General features: G+C 37.6%; 2 protein-coding genes and 1 long non-coding RNA gene across 3 annotated transcripts; 2 read left to right on the forward strand and 1 right to left on the reverse strand.

Moving 5' to 3' along the window:
- The first annotated feature begins 759 nt into the window (after positions 1-759).
- Positions 760-2,884, forward strand: LOC146365118 (uncharacterized). Its single transcript, XR_014798638.1, has 3 exons — positions 760-1,332; positions 2,574-2,719; positions 2,823-2,884. It is a non-coding gene; the product is annotated as an uncharacterized LOC146365118 (long non-coding RNA).
- A 1,432-nt stretch (positions 2,885-4,316) lies between these two features.
- LOC146365119 (G2/M phase-specific E3 ubiquitin-protein ligase-like) lies at positions 4,317-7,423 on the forward strand. Its single transcript, XM_084915186.1, has 6 exons — positions 4,317-4,398; positions 5,199-5,536; positions 5,613-5,716; positions 5,806-5,950; positions 6,762-6,882; positions 7,051-7,423. The coding sequence occupies exons 1-6, from the start codon at positions 4,329-4,331 to the stop codon at positions 7,353-7,355; spliced, it is 1,083 nt and encodes a 360-aa protein (XP_084771312.1). The 5' UTR covers positions 4,317-4,328; the 3' UTR covers positions 7,356-7,423.
- Positions 7,424-7,443: 20 nt separating this feature from the next.
- LOC146365120 (uncharacterized) lies at positions 7,444-12,020 on the reverse strand. Its single transcript, XM_084915187.1, has 7 exons — positions 11,206-12,020; positions 10,287-10,957; positions 10,149-10,194; positions 9,631-9,722; positions 9,156-9,266; positions 8,758-9,034; positions 7,444-7,887 (listed from the first exon to the last, which is right to left on the reverse strand). The coding sequence occupies exons 1-7, from the start codon at positions 11,245-11,247 to the stop codon at positions 7,678-7,680; spliced, it is 1,449 nt and encodes a 482-aa protein (XP_084771313.1). The 5' UTR covers positions 11,248-12,020; the 3' UTR covers positions 7,444-7,677.
- Between the last annotated feature and the right edge of the window lie 3,304 nt (positions 12,021-15,324).

The following is a 15,324-nucleotide window of genomic DNA, read 5'->3' on the forward strand; positions in this document are numbered from 1 at the left end:
AGGATACCCAACATTGTCCATAATGTCTAGCCGTTTTTGTAGTGTCCTCTTCTCTGCCATTGTCATCAGTGTCTAGCTTTATGCTGACCACAGAGCCAGCCTTCCTGATCTGTTATTGTATATTTTTCATGTTTGTACAGAATGTTGTATTTTTTTAAATTGTTATTGAGATGCATGTGTTTTTGACTTTTGCTGCCTTGATGCCAGGTCTCTCTTGGTAATGAGATTTTAATGTAAATGAGATTTTTACCTGGATAAATAAAGGACTAATAAGTGAAGATATGGGAAAGTTGTTGAAGCTAGGTTAAGACAAAAGGTGATGAACAGTGAGCAATAGTATGGCTTCATGCTGAGAAAGAGCTCTACAGATGCAATGTTGGCTTTGCTCTGATGTTTGTTGTAGAGAAGTTTTAAAGAAAGTCTGGGACTATGGGGGGCAGGAGTCAACCTCATTTAGCATTTATGTCTGAAAGTTCAAAATACACAGCAACAAAAACCGAAATGAACAAGGAAATCACAAAAAGTACAAATCTATGGAGTTAAATCAGGGCCATAATGTTTGTGTAGTTAAAAGAAAAATTTGAAATCGAAAATATGTAAACTGAAAGCAAAAGTCACATTTTTAGAGTGAACTTTGAAAAAGAAAGAGTTGGATTTAAAATAAAATCAAACGTTTTGAATATTTGTATTAACTGAAAACCCAATGGTTCTTTTATCTATAATTTCTCTGAGTAAACTTTATTTAAAAATTTTCAGTAATCTTTTTATTATTATTATTATTTTTAAAAAATCTATTCAGTCTCAGATTACATTTTTTCAGATTCAGATCTTTTAAATTAATGTACAAAAAAAAATTCTTCAGGTTCGGATTTTTCTCTCAGCTTCAATTTTTTTTTTTTCACTTTCAGATCTCTATTTTTCAGTTACAGACTTTTGGCCCTGTTTTGGCCTGGTGGGCGTGGCTACACAGAGAGGGGCGGGGAATCATGAGTGACAGCAGACCGCTGCAGGCTCAAGATGGTCCATTTTTCATGTTGCCTTCAGGAAACCTGGGAATGAACATAATTTATCAAACACCTCCTGCACTGTATTATTTGATAATGTTTAGAAAACATGTCATGCATAACTGCTAAAACTCAGTTACTAAAGCTCTTTCAAGCAGTAATGTGTACAAATTACGCCGTAACTGATCAATTATGAGACGTTTTCCCAGCCACTACGTGAGAAGTGGTCAAAGTAGCGCGCATTGTATCGGGTGGGGGCTGCTGTTAACTTGTCCCTCAGTGAACGATGGCGTCGTCTTCCAACAACACTGCTGGCGCGAACAATCAGGTGAGTGTTTAAGTTTGGAACAATTACACTGCAGTCTGTGAATACTACGAATTTAAGAAGTGGCTATTGTTACGGTTAATTTTTCAGCTATTCTGTTTTTTTATTTTATAACGTTTTTTGCTGAAATGCTAGCTCAACAGAAACGCCTCGCTATCATTTTCGGCTGAAACTTACTTCGAAAGGTAAAGTAATATTAACAATTTGATCCTTCCCCAAAAATATGGAAAACATTTTAAAAGACTCCATAACTAATCGGGCTTGGGATGCAGTCTTCATCACCTGCGCTACGGCAATGTTGCAAGACTCTCATCCATCCATTATCTGGTTCAATAATGTACGCCTTTGCAATGCTACAAATTATCACGAGGGAAAAACGTGTCAAATTTTCACGGTTTTCCTACAATATACATATGCGTGAGTTATAGATAAAAAGCAATAATAGTATCATGTTCTAAAGCAAGAAGTAAGAGATCTTTTTCAGAAGGCCTTTTTTCCCCCAAGTAATGTGCAGCTGAATGATTCCAGTTGAAATGACAGAACTGCGAAATCTTCCCTAAACTATGTGTCATGTTTAAGTAAATAACAATAAATGATGTGTCAACATGTTATTTGCAATTATTACTTTAGAGCATGTGAAAACAGCACTGGTGATTCACTGGTCATCACATAGAAAATGAAAGGCCATTAAAAACAAGAATTAATTAAGTGGAGGCAAACATTCTTGAGTGTCTCCCAGATTTTTGTTTGTGCTAGCATTATACACTATCATGCTGATGCATACTTATTTATGTTTAACTAGGGATGCACCGATACCACTTTTTTGGAAAACGAGTACGGGTACGAGTACTTGCATTTCAGTACACGCTGATGCCGATACCGAGTACTTAATAAAAACATGATTTAAATTTACAAGTTACAGTCACATAGTCATATGATTTTACAGAAAAACAAGGGACTATTATGGAATTAAGAACATTTATTTAAAATGAAAACTAAAGCATGCTGTATGTAACATATTATAGAATAACTAATTATTTAGAGAAAAAAAACGTGATTAACCCCTCACACGACGCTCAAACATAGACATTTCTCAAACCATGGTATCGGGGGAGTTTTAACGAGTACTTTAGAAAATCTGGTATCGAGGCCGACACCGGTATCGGTGCATCCCTATGTTTAACATATTTCATAATTTCTGTTATGTTTTACCTATTATTTTTTTTTATATATGTGTTTTTTAGAATGTGAACTACAATTCTACAGTGGAAGCCGCTGCACAGAATCTTATTACTGTGCTCACTCAGAATCTTTCTCAGGGACAGCACCAGGCAGCACAGGGAGTAAGGCAGGAACAGGGACCTCCCTCTGTAGATCAAGAGATGGCAAGGTTTTAAATTAAATATGAAAATAAATTATTTAAAAAGTTTTTAACCTTTTTGGTGTGTTATAACTGTGCTGTCATTTTCATGTATTTTTCTAATTCCGTTCAGATCTTTCCCTGGTTTCTTTGGAAAAAAAAGTTTTCTTGGAAAACGAAAGATGCATAATCCAAAGATCCCTGTGACACCACCTTTTGAAGCATGGAAGCCTTTCAGTTTCTATGTATACTTGCTGAACTGTAATGCAGAAACAACACCTACCTCCTCTGAGGAATTTCAGCTTGCACAGGCAGGACTGGGTAAAAGACATCTCACAATGTCCAGGGACATGAACCATGAAGAGGTTAAAGGAATATATATATATACTTATATGTCTCTGTAAAGATCATCAAGTCTGCAGGCATCACAATATTGATCTTCTTCAGCAGTTATTTGGACTTCTTCAAAGTGAATATCCTAAAATGCAGGGTCTGACTGGAGGATGGTTGCTCTACAAGGCTACAGGTTGGGGTAACAAATGTTTATTACATGATAGTCCCATAATTTGCACCTATGTGAACTAGATCTGGGCTCTACTTTTTTCAGACGGTCAGGGTAAAAGGAAACTGACACTGGTCCCTCCTGATTCTGAAGGTTACACAGGGACCCTAATACGCAGTATGACAGGAAATGGGAAAAACTTGCTGTATATAGTACCTTTACAGCAAGAATTTGACCTTACTCCGTTACCTCCTGATGCAGTTGAATTTAAAAATATGCCCAAAGCACAATGCCAAACATGCAAAGTAAGTCTGCCATTGCATATTTTGGCTCTTCATGTGCAGGAGTGCACAGAGTCTAGGTCTTCAGCTGAGGACACAGAGGTACATACATCTTAGAACAATATATGCATTTATTTTAATGAAATTGCATTGCATTGAAATGGCAATAAAAAAATTGTCCCACTTTTTTTTATCTTAATCAGCAATGTTATATGTCTATTAATTATGATAGGCATGTCAAACCGAGGTCCAAATAGTGTCCCTGCAGCCTTCTGAAGAGCACACCGACACAGAGGAATTGGATGAAGAAGTAATATCTTAATAGAAATGAGTATAGACCATTAACATAACTACAATGGAACTCTATTCAATATTTTAACTCTCATTTCTGTTTTAGAAACTTCAGTGTCCTATCTGTAACTTGAAATTTGCACCTTATTTCCTTGAAATCCATGCAAGCACATGTGGAGAAAGGTAGTTGAAAAAGCAGGGCTTTTAAAATTACATATAGGATATAACATCTTGAGAATTTCCCATTGACACACCAACTTTTTCTTTATTTTTATTAGAAGCAAAAATGTAATAGACGTGGATGAAATTGAGGAGAACATAGTAGAAGAGGACCATATGAAAAGGTAAAAAACATCACACACACAGATGACTATTAATACTCTGAACTGAATAAAGAGTGTTTATTCTTTCATTTATGGATTTTTTTAGTGTCGACGATGTGTTGGATGCGATTTGTCAAAGAGTTGATGTGGAGAAGCAGTTCAGCATCCTTATTTCAAGAACAAACATTCTGGAGAGAGGCCTTCTGCAGTGGCAACGTCAAAAGAAAAATTCACCCACTGCCATGTTGAAGGTGTCCTTCTTTGGGGAAGCAGGAATCGACACTGGTGCCCTTCGAAAAGAATTTCTCACAGGTGAACTTAAAGAGATCAATTACTTTTCCTATCGTATTATTTATGTTGAAGAAATGACCAATCCCTAAATTTTATACTTCTGTAATATATATTTTATCTTCTAAGTGAACTCTGCTCCAGTTGTGTTGTAAATATGACTATATTTCTCCTTTACTAAACTATACATCAATCATGTTTATAATTTGGGATGGACTGATATGAAAGTTCTTGGCCGAAACCAAAAATGAGAAAACCAAGGTCGAAAACCAAAACACCGGTAACACAGGGAAAATAGTCTTTTTTTTTTTTACCATAGCATGGCTGTGATGTGACTATGTTGTGTTATGAGCTTACTGGTTTGGTGTTGATAAAAGGTGTCAATATTATTGTCTCAAGTACACCTTTCTGTATACTATGATTTCTTTTTTGAATCATCCATCCATCCATCCATTTTCTTGGCCGCTTATCCCTTGTGGGGTCGCGGGGAGTGCTGGTGCCTATCTCCAGCGGTCACAGGGCGAGAGGCGGGGTACAACCTGGATGGGTCGCCAGTCCATCGCAGGGCATCTTTTTTGAATCAATATTTTCATTTTGAATGGAATTTTTACATATCTGGAACAGATGTATGATGTTCCTTCAGTACATCTGTCATGTTAAGCCTTCAAAATCAGTGAGACACATTATGATATATATATATATATATATATATATCAGTATTGCCTCAAATGAAAAAAATACTGTGATATGAAAAAAATCTTATTTCACCCAGCTCTAAATGAATGTTTTACATCGGATAATTCATAACTTTCTTCTCTCAATAGAAATGGTCGCCGGAATCGAGACTCGTTTCTTTGAAGGACCACCACACCAAAAAAGTCCACGCTATTCCCTTACTGACTTTGACAGTGGACTCTTCAGGCATGTTTATTTTAAAGAAAGGGAAAACTGTCATGTTTTATACTATAAGCAATACACTCATGCTGTTTGTATAAGTAGGACTGTTGGTGAGATTCTGGCCGTCAGTTTGGCACAAGGAGGTCCTGCCCCTACATTTTTCAGCCAGTGGGCTTACAGTTACCTCTGCAATGGGCAGATCAACCCAACACAGCTGGATAAAAATACAGTGGCAGATTCACAGTTGCGGTTACTGATTGACCAGGTGCTGTATAACTAGTAAAAATATTGCCTTAGTACACATTGCAGCTATATAATTTCATCTGTTAAATTACTTTTAGGTGGAATCTTCAACTGAGCAGTCACTTCAGGGCCTTACTGATGAGATTTTAAACTGTGGATTCACTGGAGCCATCTCAGTTCAAAACAAGGAACCGATTGTCCGGTATGCTGTGACATGTTTTCGTTTTTCTATATGAATGTAAGAAAAATAGCATCTGAAGATGTTGTTTAATCTCTTTTTTGTACCCACAGAGCCATTACACTCCATGCTGTGCTTAGATTGCAGCCAATGTTGGAACAACTCAAGGAGGGTTTGCAGCTGTATGGCCTCCACCTGCTGATTAAGCAATACCCAGAAATCTGCCAGCCTCTCTTCGTCCTTGGGGGAGATGTGAAAGTGAGTACAAACGTATTTTCAGTTTTACATGTATGTATTACATACATTTACACATTTTGTTACATTACAGACACAAATATGAATCTATTTTATTTGAACTCTAAATGAAACACCTACACAAAGTGGTGTACATTAGAGAAGTGGAACAAAAATCATACATGATGCCAAATATTTATTACAAATAAATAACTGAAAAGTGTGGTGTGTGTAATTATTCAGCCCCCTTTGGTCTCAGTGTAGTCAGTTGCCCATAGACATTTCCTGATGATTGCTAAACATACAGTAAAGCCAGGGCAACAATAGAAAAACAAAACATTTCCATGTGTTAGAACAGCCCAGTCAATGTCCAGATCTAAATCCAATCCAGAATCTGTGGCAAGATCTGAAAACTGCTGTTCACAAACGCTGTCTATCTAATCTGACTGAGCTGGAGCAGTTTGGCAAAGAAGAATGAGCAAGAATGTCAGTCTGTAGATGTGCAAAGCTGGTAGAAAAATACCCTAAAAGACTGGGAGCTGTAATTGCAGCAAAAGGTGTTTCTAAAAAGTATTGACTGAGGGGGCTGAATAATTACACACACCACACTTTTCAGTTATTTATTTGTAAAAAAATGTTTGGAATCATGGATGAATTTTGTTACAATTCTCAATTGTTTACCACTTTTTATTGGTCTTTTATGTTGAATTCCAATAAAATATATTCATGTTTGTGGCTATAATGTGACAAACTGTGGAAAAGTTCTAGGGCCCGAATACTGCAGCCCTGAAGTAATCAAGCCGTTGGGTTGCTTTGCTTTCTAATATCATCATAGGTCAGTGCCGAGTTTGTCATGGCGTCCATTCACCCTCAGCTGAGTGAGAAGGGAACCTCCAAGCATCAGGTTGAGCTGGACCTGGTTAACTTCATTCAGGACTTGCTTTATGAGTCAGAAGGTAAATGGTTATTTTTGTCTAGTTTATAGTTGTCACATTCCAAAATTATATTCTAAGGTTTTTGTGACAAAAGTTACACTTGTATCGAATTCAAATATTTAGATATTTTTTTTGTCCAAAAGGCCAGGGTTCTTCAAAACGTCTTAAAATTCACTCTTATCCTAACAGAAGGTCAAGAACATGTAGCTGACGAAGATGGCCCAAGATCTATCACACCTGCCAGGTTTCTGCAATGGATCACCGGTCAAGGCCATGTTCCTCTCCTCCCCTCAGAAAAGAAGGACTTTGCTGTGGTGGTAAAATTTAATCACAATTGTGAAGCTGACTTTGGAAATCACAGCATCTGCTATCCTGTTGTATCATCCTGTGCTAAGACCATTGTCCTGCCTGTGAAACATATGAAGTCCTATAGTCAATTCAGAATGGTTCTGCTGGAGGCTTTTCATCTTGGCCAGGAATTTAACAATGTGTAAAGCATAGCATTGTCTATCAATAGTTTTGAGGTGTAACTCAAAATGCTGCTCCTTCCATTTAATGTTCAGGAAGCACATTTCATCAAAGTTGGAGATTGACAGCCAGAGTTCTTTAATGAGTGGCATGAAGCACACAAAAACATACAGGTTTACTGTTGAAAAATGTGCCAGAGACAAAAAAAATAGTTTGTAATGTGATGTTTGAGTGTTCACATAAAAATTTCCTGGCAGGTTCATTTTACATGTATATCACATCAAATAAAAGTCTGAGCTATTCATGAACCTTCTCTGGGTTGAAAATTCAAAATAAAAATGTTGCCGCCTAGGAACGGTGAGTTAGTACAAAGTTAAGTACATCCAAATAAATGTCTCGGCCATGTGACTGAGAGGGCCTTGTTACATTGACAGTGTCTCTTAGTCTTGCCATGTCCTCCTCAGATAGAGGACATTCAACAGATGGAAGAATTACTCCAGGATTGCTCCCATCCAGCTCACCAATAGAGTTGACATCCAAGTACGCATCCTCGATTTCCTGTGATGATTTTTAAAAAAAAGATATTTCAAATGACAATTCAAAAACAGTGTTGGGAAATTCAAGACAAACAGTCAGCTCCATAAATATTGGAACATGGGAATTCTACTTTTGGCTCTATATGCCACGCAATGGATTTGAAATGAAACTAACACGATTGGCTATAACTGCAGAGGTATTTGAACTGTTTTCATATGTGCCTTCCACTTAAGGGACCAAAAGTAATGGAACAATTGGCTTCTCTGATGTTCCATGGCCAGGGATGTGATATTCTTGTATTTAGTGAAGCAACTCCTGACAAAAACAGCAGGATAAATTTTGAAGTGTTTTGGGCAATATATCTGCTCATATTCAGCCAAATGCTTTGAAACTCATGAGGCAGCACTTGATGGTCCAGATGGACAATCACTTAAAGCATTCTGCAGAAAAAAAACAAATAGTTAAAAGAAGTGGAATGTTATGCAGTGGCCACGTCAATCACTTGACCTGAATCTGACGGAGCAGTGTTTCATTGCTGAAGACAAAATTGAAGGGCAAATGCCTCAATAATAGCTGGAAGCGAAGACAGTTGCAGTAGAGGCCTGACAGAGCATCAGCAGGTATGAAGCCCAACATCTGCTGAAGTCTCTGCGATCCAGTTTCAGTTATGATTAATGTTCTGTCTCATTACTTTTGGTAACTTAACAAGTGGGGGGTACACATGCAGACTGTTGTAACTCCTACAACTTTTAACTGATTTGGATGCAAATACCCTCAACTTAAAGCTGATAGTCTGCAGTGACAGCACACCGTGTTTTTTTCAACATCTCCAAGTGCACTTTTTGAAACTTGATTAAAGAGGGATTGTATAATTTAGATTTGTTTTAGTACCTCCACTGTGTCTGGAGTATCAACTGGATTCTGGTGGAGTCCCAGTGTCCACAGTTGTTGTGGGGACAGATTCCTCTCTGTCCTTAGAGGGTGGTTATCCCAACCCTGTCTAAAGACATCCAGATCCCTCTGCAGACGTGGAAGAAATGTATGTTGGGCACAAAACATGTGGACACCATCAGTTGGATCCAGAAGGCCTTCATCCTCGAGGTTGTGAAGGGTTTCATAGTGCACGCTTGAAACAGCCATCCACACATCTCGCCACAGGCGCTCTATTCTGTTCAACATCAAAATATGGCAACGTTTTCAGAATTTTACCCAGAAATTCACTGAATTGAAAAATATATAAGAACATTTTTCTTATTTCCATGGGACATTTATACAAATACTACACATACCTTTGGTTGTGAACACTCTTGCCTGACAGAAAGCTTCCTCTTCCACAGCCCCGGATGGTGAACATGCATCTTGCTATTCCAACATTTTCCACCCCTTGATCCCCTCGAACTCTGAAACAAAATTAAACATCGACAGTACAATTTGTTTTAAATCTAAAAAAAACATGTCACTCTTAAAATTTATTGCAGCCTTTGTGTTTTTAATATAATTTTACTTTAGACTGGTTATTAGAAGTTTATTGTTTTGGTCATTCAACAGTGTGCAGCTCTGTATAAGCACACCTTTCAAGAATTCTAAATGTTTGAACCATTTAAACAAGTGTATGGGGATTTATAAACAACTGATCATATAGGCTACAGTTTACATATTGCATGTCAAAATAATTACACTGCTAATCAAGGGGGGGGGGGGGGGGGGAATCATATTTACACATTTGCACAATCATTGTGAAAATTAATTTTGTGTAGATTTTACCTCAATGGAAAGCCATACTTTTGTACAGCCTCCAAGAAGAAAGCAAGTGCAGTTGATGCTCTGTTGTTGGCAGCAGCACCCAGGTACATGATCTAGAGATGTAAATATCATTAAGTGGAAACTTGGTCAAGTCAAGTTACTATAATTAAAGATAGAAACATGTTTATCAGGTATTGTAGCTTGGTACATTTATTTTATATTTATAAGTACAAGAAAAAAAGCAGGCTACATAATTCCCAAGGTAGCAAGCTGCCATGAGATGTAGCAGTACTTGTAATCAACTATTCACCCAAATGCAAAGGGTAAAAAAAAAAATCCTTTTAGCAACTTGAAGAATTAGTTTACCAAGCATTTATAGTCACCAAATAATGACAAACATAAACAGATTAGGAACATTTTGTTCTACAGAAGGATCTCTATATTACAGTATATGGTAAGTTTTATGGTAGACCAAAACACAAGTATTTCACTTTTCAATTAACATCTCATTCAGCTCAATTTTGAAAGTGAAAAATCACCTTTCTTGAGTACCCATCTATCCCTCCGAATATCACCAGGCCAAATCTGTAAAAAGAACAACAAAAAACAACAACTAGGGCATTAACAGGTATAAAACATAATTCAGTATTTAGCAGTATTGTCAGACTTCATCCTACCTTATTAGTTTATGGTTTGTGTCTATATGCATCAAGTAAAGAGGACCTTGCACTGAATATGTCCTTCGGACCACAAATCCCAGCCTTGTCATTCTTGAGAAAATACCAGCAGAGTCCACACGGTGCATCGACGAGTACACTCTCTTCCACTGTACATGGTGGCCCATGGCTTGAAGCATCCCTTTCATCATCCTGTATCCAACATGAGGTGTTCTTGTCTTTATAGATCTTACTAAATTGTCCAGCTCTTCATCACTTGTTGTACTGTAGCACTGCTTTATGGAAATGCCATATTCATGCAAACGACGTTTCACTGTCCTCACAGATATTCCAAGAAGTTTTGCAATTTGGGTGATTGATAAGAACATTTCTGTCAGTATCTGGAGCTGTACAGGCGATACATTGTAATTTGGACGTCCCAGCTTTCCTTCAGACACTGACATCTGAGAGGGGGTTTGTTCATTGACGTCCTCCATACTGAGCACAGTTGACAGCTCTATCAGAGCATTTATAATACTTTGAGGGATCTCAACCTGATCGGACAAAGATCTTAAAAGGACCATCTCATGGTCGATAACAAACTGCAAATAGTCCACATCGAGGGGTTGTCTGTGCATGACCTGGGAAACTTTATGCAGTAGTCGCTGAAGCATCTCTCTTTTTAGCTGCTCCTAAATTAAATACAAAGAATTTTACGTTACTTCACTAACTTTGTTGTTCTCCAAGCTTACAGATAAACTAGGACGTAAGTTTCAGCCGAAAATGATAGCGAGGCGTTTCTGTTGAGCTAGCATTTCAGCAAAAAACGTTATAAAATAAAAAAACAGAATAGCTGAAAAATTAACCGTAACAATAGCCACTTCTTAAATTCGTAGTATTCACAGACTGCAGTGTAATTGTTCCAAACTTAAACACTCACCTGATTGTTCGCGCCAGCAGTGTTGTTGGAAGACGACGCCATCGTTCACTGAGGGACAAGTTAACAGCAGCCCCCACCCGATACAATGCGCGCTACTTTGACCACTTCTCACGTAGTGGCTGGGAAAACGTCTCATAATTGATCAGTTACGGCGTAATTTGTACACATTACTGCTTGAAAGAGCTTTAGTAACTGAGTTTTAGCAGTTATGCATGACATGTTTTCTAAACATTATCAAATAATACAGTGCAGGAGGTGTTTGATAAATTATGTTCATTCCCAGGTTTCCTGAAGGCAACATGAAAAATGGACCATCTTGAGCCTGCAGCGGTCTGCTGTCACTCATGATTCCCCGCCCCTCTCTGTGTAGCCACGCCCACCAGGCCAAAACAGGGCCAAAAGTCTGTAACTGAAAAATAGAGATCTGAAAGTGAAAAAAAAAAAATTGAAGCTGAGAGAAAAATCCGAACCTGAAGAATTTTTTTTTGTACATTAATTTAAAAGATCTGAATCTGAAAAAATGTAATCTGAGACTGAATAGATTTTTTAAAAATAATAATAATGAAAAAAAGATTACTGAAAATTTTTAAATAAAGTTTACTCAGAGAAATTATAGATAAAAGAACCATTGGGTTTTCAGTTAATACAAATATTCAAAACGTTTGATTTTATTTTAAATCCAACTCTTTCTTTTTCAAAGTTCACTCTAAAAATGTGACTTTTGCTTTCAGTTTACATATTTTCGATTTCAAATTTTTCTTTTAACTACACAAACATTATGGCCCTGATTTAACTCCATAGATTTGTACTTTTTGTGATTTCCTTGTTCATTTCGGTTTTTGTTGCTGTGTATTTTGAACTTTCAGACATAAATGCTAAATGAGGTTGACTCCTGCCCCCCATAGTCCCAGACTTTCTTTAAAACTTCTCTACAACAAACATCAGAGCAAAGCCAACATTGCATCTGTAGAGCTCTTTCTCAGCATGAAGCCATACTATTGCTCACTGTTCATCACCTTTTGTCTTAACCTAGCTTCAACAACTTTCCCATATCTTCACTTATTAGTCCTTTATTTATCCAGGTAAAAATCTCATTTACATTAAAATCTCATTACCAAGAGAGACCTGGCATCAAGGCAGCAAAAGTCAAAAACACATGCATCTCAATAACAATTTAAAAAAATACAACATTCTGTACAAACATGAAAAATATACAATAACAGATCAGGAAGGCTGGCTCTGTGGTCAGCATAAAGCTAGACACTGATGACAATGGCAGAGAAGAGGACACTACAAAAACGGCTAGACATTATGGACAATGTTGGGTATCCTCTGCATATAGTCATAAACAACCAGAGGAGTCTCCTCAGCGAACGATTGCATCTCCCATAATCTTAGACCAACTGTCATGGTCCTGAGTCCGTGGACTCAGTAATTTTGTGTTTGGTGTATTTATTGTTGTTATCATCATTATTATTTGTGGGCTTTTTTGGGATGGTTTGTGTTTTGGGGTTTTGGATACTGGGTTTCTGAGTTTGTGCTCCCTCTGTTGGTCCCTGCTGTTAGTGTTCCCCTGTCTCGTCAGGTTAATCAGGTCCAGCTGTGTCTCCCACCTGTGTGTGATTTCCCAGTGTCCCTCTGTGTATTTAAAGTGTGTGTCTGCCTCTGTTCCTCATCGCGTCGTCTGTATTCATCCTCTGTGTTCATTCCCTGTGTTTCTCTGCATTACTCCGCATTACTCCGTCATCTCCGTGAATCCACTGCGAGTTCTCCCTGCTGTCCTCCCTTTGTGTTCAGGTTTGCTGTTCTATGGTTTAGTTTCTCACAGTTTAGTTTATCCTTAGTTCTGTTTTGCCATCCCCACTTTGTATTCTGTTTTCATAATAAACTACGCTCACATCTCAGTAAGTGCTGCCTTCAAGTCCTCTTTTCCACACAACACACGGCTGCTGCCCCAGTCGTGACACCAACAGACTCCTTTGTCCCACTCTGCACTATGTGTAATTGTCCTCAGCTGTGCTCCTCGCGTGTTCCCACGTCCCTCATTGCCTTCTGTGTATTTATGTCATCCCTCATGCTGTTCCCTAGTGTGCCTCTCTGTGAAGTTTATATTTTCCCAGTCTAGTTTAGTATCTCTCCTTTGAGTTAATAAATAAAGCTTTATTTTGAGTTCATTCCCGTGTGTTGTGAGTCCTGCATTTTGGGTCCAATTTCCTGCCTGCACACAGCGCTTCTTGATGCTCGGGCTTCTCACAGCGTAGGAGGGCCAGGAGAGAAAGATGCCAACTCCACGGAACATCAAGTGGTTACCTTTATGGTCCAATGGTGTTAAAGTGGACTACAACAACACTGAGGCTTGCCACCCTCTACCCTGAAAAAATGACAGTGACAAACCAGCCATCTTCAACACAAATCGCACTGATAAAACAAGGAAAGAATCTGAAAGGATCCGATGTCTTCATGAAGGAAGACATGATGAAAAAACTAAATGCGGACATTGACAGGAAAGCACGCTACTTGAAGAAAGAGGGAAAAATTCAAAATACATGGACCACAAACTGTAAAGTATTCATTAAACTCAATGGAACACAGGAACAAGCCAAAGTCATCTGATGACCAACACTTTGGCTTGGTCCTGGAGCTGGACAAATACTGATGTTCATCTTACACTGGAGGTACGAATACATATGTGACATGATACACAACGCATGGCACAATCTGAAAGAACTTCATCTGTATCCGGCAACAATATCACTATAATTCATTGAATTTCTGGTTATGAGAATCTGGAACTGAGAACATTTCAATACACAGACCATAATGTTCTAGACTTGGAAAAGGATCCAGAAAAAAAGAAAAAATAAGAAGATCCAGAGAGTGAATTCTTCTACAGCATCAACAATAATTTCTGCTACTTCACTGATGAACACTTTAAACACACCACCAACACGGAAAACAAATAATACATTTAATAGCAGAGGTCTGTATGCCATTTCAATAATATAAAGGAATATGTAAATCAGTTGACAAAACCATTCGGAATTATTGCCATATCTGAAACATGGATCAATGCAGAGAAAGGACTGGACTTTGGACTGGAGGGATATGATGTGAATTGTGTAAATAGAAGGAACAAAAGTGGACAAAAGTGGAGGGGGAGTAGCTGTGTATGTGGATAAAAATTTAAATTATAAGGTGGTAGAAAGTATGACAACTGCAATTGATAATTTATAAGAATGTATAACAATTGAAATGTTTAAGGAAAAAGAGAAAAGTACAATAATTAGCTGTATATAGAGAACACCTGTCTCTAGTATTCAAGTTTAGTGACTTCATAGAAGAAGTATTCTCTAAAACAAATTTAAAAAGTTATGTTTCTCTGTGATGGTTTTAACATTGACCTGTTGAATCCAAAAAAGCATAAAATGACCGAAGATGTTCTAAACACTATGTAAAGTTTACATCCTAAAATAACCAGGCCCACTGCACCACCTGGTGGAAAAACACATTGTGACTGGATTATTAATTAATTACATCAATGATCACTTACCAGTTTTTGCAGTTTATGACACTAATTACAAGAGAAATCATGGAGAGGAACAACTGAGACATGTATGGACAGAAGAAACCATGAATGCACTTAAGAATCACTGCCATCTGTAGACTGTAGTGAAAAGCCTGATTGATAGGAACCCTAACAGCAGTGGAGGAAAAAGAAATAATTGATATTGTAAACATGTAAATACAAAACATCCACTGATCGTGACGATATTGAAATGAAAATTGTCAAGAAGGTCATAGAAGGAATCGTAGAACCACTAACATACATCTGCAACTTATCATTTCAGACTGTAAAAGTTCCAAACAAAATGAAAATAGCTGAAGTTGTGCCACTGTATAAAACTGGGGATAGACACCACTTCACAAATTACATGTCTGTTTCTTTACAACCACAATTCTCCAAAATCCTACAAAACCTGTTTAATAAACTATTAGACAAATTCTTAGATGAATATAAATTACTCTCTGACAGTTAATATGGATTCAGATCGAAAATGGCATCATTGTCATTAATCAAATAAATTGAGGAGATTACAAATGCTAGACAGTGGGATGCAA

This window comes from Perissodus microlepis, chromosome 19, assembly GCF_051167445.1.
Source record: "Perissodus microlepis isolate ML-2025 ecotype Zambia chromosome 19, ASM5116744v1, whole genome shotgun sequence".
In the NCBI taxonomy this organism is placed as follows: Eukaryota; Metazoa; Chordata; class Actinopteri; order Cichliformes; family Cichlidae; genus Perissodus; species Perissodus microlepis.